This window comes from Egretta garzetta, unplaced genomic scaffold, assembly GCF_000687185.1.
Source record: "Egretta garzetta isolate BGI_Z169 unplaced genomic scaffold, ASM68718v1 scaffold368, whole genome shotgun sequence".
Classification (NCBI taxonomy): Eukaryota; Metazoa; Chordata; class Aves; order Pelecaniformes; family Ardeidae; genus Egretta; species Egretta garzetta.
In genome coordinates, this window is record NW_009260684.1 from 370381 (window position 1) to 373263 (window position 2883).

The window sequence follows — 2883 nt, forward strand, 5'->3', positions numbered from 1 at the left end:
ATGGCAAGGTATGAACAGTCACCGGGCTGGAGCCTTGGCTAATGGTGGCCACCGGGATGTTGCCCACGGAGAACTGTTGTCCAACAGGCGCAATAGCGATGGGTGAGATAACCGTGAACTGAGGCTGCTGGATGGGGGTGGAGGGGCTGAGGACGGTGGCGGAGGCTGGGCGCTGCAGGCGGGGTCTCTTGGGGGGTTTGGGAGCGCTGACGGGCATCAGCACCACGTTCTGGATGGTTTGGGACTTCGCCTTCTGGTCCTTGGCAAGTTTCTTCTGCTCTTCCAGCTGCCGCTCCAGGTCTGCAAAGAGAACGGCTAAGCAGCATGTTGGGCTAGGGCCAGCACACTGCGGGAGCTCCTGGGGACTCGTGAGCTCCACAACCAACCATTACACCCCATGTTTGCGACAGGAGGTCTCCCAACCACCCAGCTGAGCATGATCTTAGCATTTCACTCGAGACCAAACTGTGCTGAAGGAAAAGGCCAGATTCTCCTGACACCCACACAGACCTGGTCAGCATTCTGCATCCGCTCAGCCTGCTTTGGCTGTCAGCACCTGGCAATGCTCTATACCATGAGAAGATGGGAATTTCTGCTCCCAGGCTAGACCCAGCTACAGAGGAGAGTGGACAACCCCAACCCCCCCTGAGCAGTAGGAACTGCTTCCTGGGCTTGGCTGGGTCCCCTCCCCAGCAGCCGAGCACCTGTACTGGGGACAGGGAGCAGGACTGATGGGGTCAAGGAAACATCCCCCTCGACCCTTGTCTGTGTGAACACTGGAAGTCAGAAGCAGGACAGTAATCTCATTTATCCAGGGCAGTAGGGGACTAGGACATGCCAGATAAGAACAGGTCCTACAGGACACAGTGAGGAGGGAGACACATCCAGCAAGTGGCTCTGGGGAATCCAGGTCAGGTTATTGGCTTCAGCTCAGGGGAAGCCATGCAAGACACCCGATAGCTCCACACCGAAGCAAGCAGACAACTCTGCACCCCATACAGGGAGAAGCTGATTAGCTCGGCACAGCACGGCGTTGCCCGCAGCTCAGATGACTGCTGTGCAGCCCTCACCTAACAGCACCTATTTCCTAATGCCAATGGAATTGGACTCGCACCCCCAGCACCTTGGCTGCAGCAAAGGGCACAGACTTAGGGCTGTCGAATGCCCCAAGCAACTGCTCACTGTGAGGCAAGGGAGAGGGGAAATTCCACTCAAGCCCTAGAACAGAAAGGGATTGGGATTGTTTTGGGGCAGCGTGTATTGAACAATAACCCAGATACGGTTCATATGTCGAAGGAAAGTCACGTCAGTTCCCAAGAGCAGCAACAGGATGAGAAGCCTTACTAGGTGCTGACTGTACCTGCCAGTGTGTAAAGAAATTGTTCCTCTCCTTGCTCTGTCTGGTTTTTCCTGTTGTCCAGAACCTTTTTGACTGTGTCCATTAGGCCAAATGTGTGGGCGACGTTGTTCAAGACTGCAGCATCTGCAAGGAAAGTGCATGGGATGAGTGCCCAGTCCCACAGGTGGGACTCCCATCAGGTACTCAAAATGTGCTCCTATTACACCAAAAATGTTCTGCTGCTTTTTTGTAAAACTATCTCTGTTCTTTCACAAGGGCTGGCTGGCGAGGGCAGACCTGGCTCCCTCATCCTTCTGACATCCAAGGACTAAATAATCCCATTCACATGATAAAGAAAAATGAAACAGAGATGTGTCACCCAAGCAGCCCAGAATTGCTGCAAATGAAAGCATAATTTGCAATCACAGAGATACAAACGAGCTCTCCACCTACAAATCATCACCCCATGCTGCTGACAGTGTCATTAACATGCCAGCTCCACTGAAAGCTGTGCAAAATTTCTATTATAATCCACTGACTTCAATCATTTACAGCTTCCAAAAGCTGCCACCTACCAGACACAAAGATCCGCCAGCCCAAAGCTAAATTAGAAAATAAAAAAACCATCCTGGGTAAAATGAAGTTTTGTGGCTACACGGATCTTCTCACAGCAAGAGCATCAACAAGAGGTGCTCTCAAACCCCTTGCTCACAGGGGCATGTGCTGAACTGGATTAGGGAGCTGATCCAAGTTAAAAATAACCCTAAGGAGGGGAAGGGAGTTATTTTTAACCCAGATCAGTTCCCTCATCTGGTTCAGCCCCCCAAACCAGGTTTTCTGGCATGAGTGAAGACAGGACGAGAAGTGAGGGGGCAGGACCTGTTTCAACCTGCACCATCACAGAGAAAAGTGTCTGAATAGCTCTGCTCCAAGAAGTGAATCTGGGCAGGCTTTCCTGAGGGCCAGGAGCTGAAGGCAGTCGCCCGATGGTCTCAGCAAGCCGCCAGGGTCACTCTGCTGAGGGAGCAGGGTGGCACGTTGAGTCTTTGTGCCCCATGGTGGCGTAAGCGAACGCAATTCACAGTTGGGCAGGCTGAGAGCACACCCAGACCGAGCTCGCATGGCTCTGCTAACGAGCATAACTTGCTCACCACCCTGACTCAATAGCTTTAAACGGTGGGGATGGACCCTTGTCACTTTTTTTTTTTTGCCTGCAGCTGCCTTTTTCAGCATCCTTCCCCACCGCAGTGCCAGAGGCTGTGGCTCACAACCTACCTGTCATCTGGAAGGGAGACTGACCCAACCTCTGCTGGACGCCTCTTAGGACTTCTTCTATCTCCTTCTGGATGTTGCACACGACCTCTTCCATCAGCCCCACATCAGCTATTCCTTTCCAGAACATCAGTGTATCCTCTGGCACAAGGAGAGGGAAAAAGAAGTCAACATGTACAAGCATTTGGCATTTTTCCCATGAGGCTACCTTAAACCTTTCAGGGAAGAGTAACTTTGCAAGATGACTTCTAATCTGGCCATGATGAAAAAAA

The 2883-nt window shown here is 52.1% G+C and overlaps 2 protein-coding genes across 3 annotated transcripts in view; both read right to left on the reverse strand.

Moving 5' to 3' along the window:
* YTHDF2 (YTH N6-methyladenosine RNA binding protein 2) overlaps positions 1 to 125 on the reverse strand; it is a 25511-nt gene extending 25386 nt beyond the window's left edge. For both annotated transcript variants that reach the window (XM_009645818.2, XM_035901206.1), the window contains exon 1: positions 120 to 125. In XM_009645818.2, the coding sequence (XP_009644113.2) occupies position 120 (1 nt within the window). In that variant the 5' untranslated portion in view covers positions 121 to 125. The remainder of the gene's footprint in view (positions 1 to 119) is intronic.
* Positions 1 to 2883, reverse strand: part of GMEB1 (glucocorticoid modulatory element binding protein 1) — a 15358-nt gene that overhangs the window by 1534 nt on the left and 10941 nt on the right. The window contains 2 exon segments of the mRNA XM_009645819.2: position 1; positions 4 to 300. The exon segment at position 1 is cut by the window's left edge and continues 1534 nt beyond it. Of these exon segments, the coding sequence (XP_009644114.1) occupies position 1; positions 4 to 300 (298 nt within the window).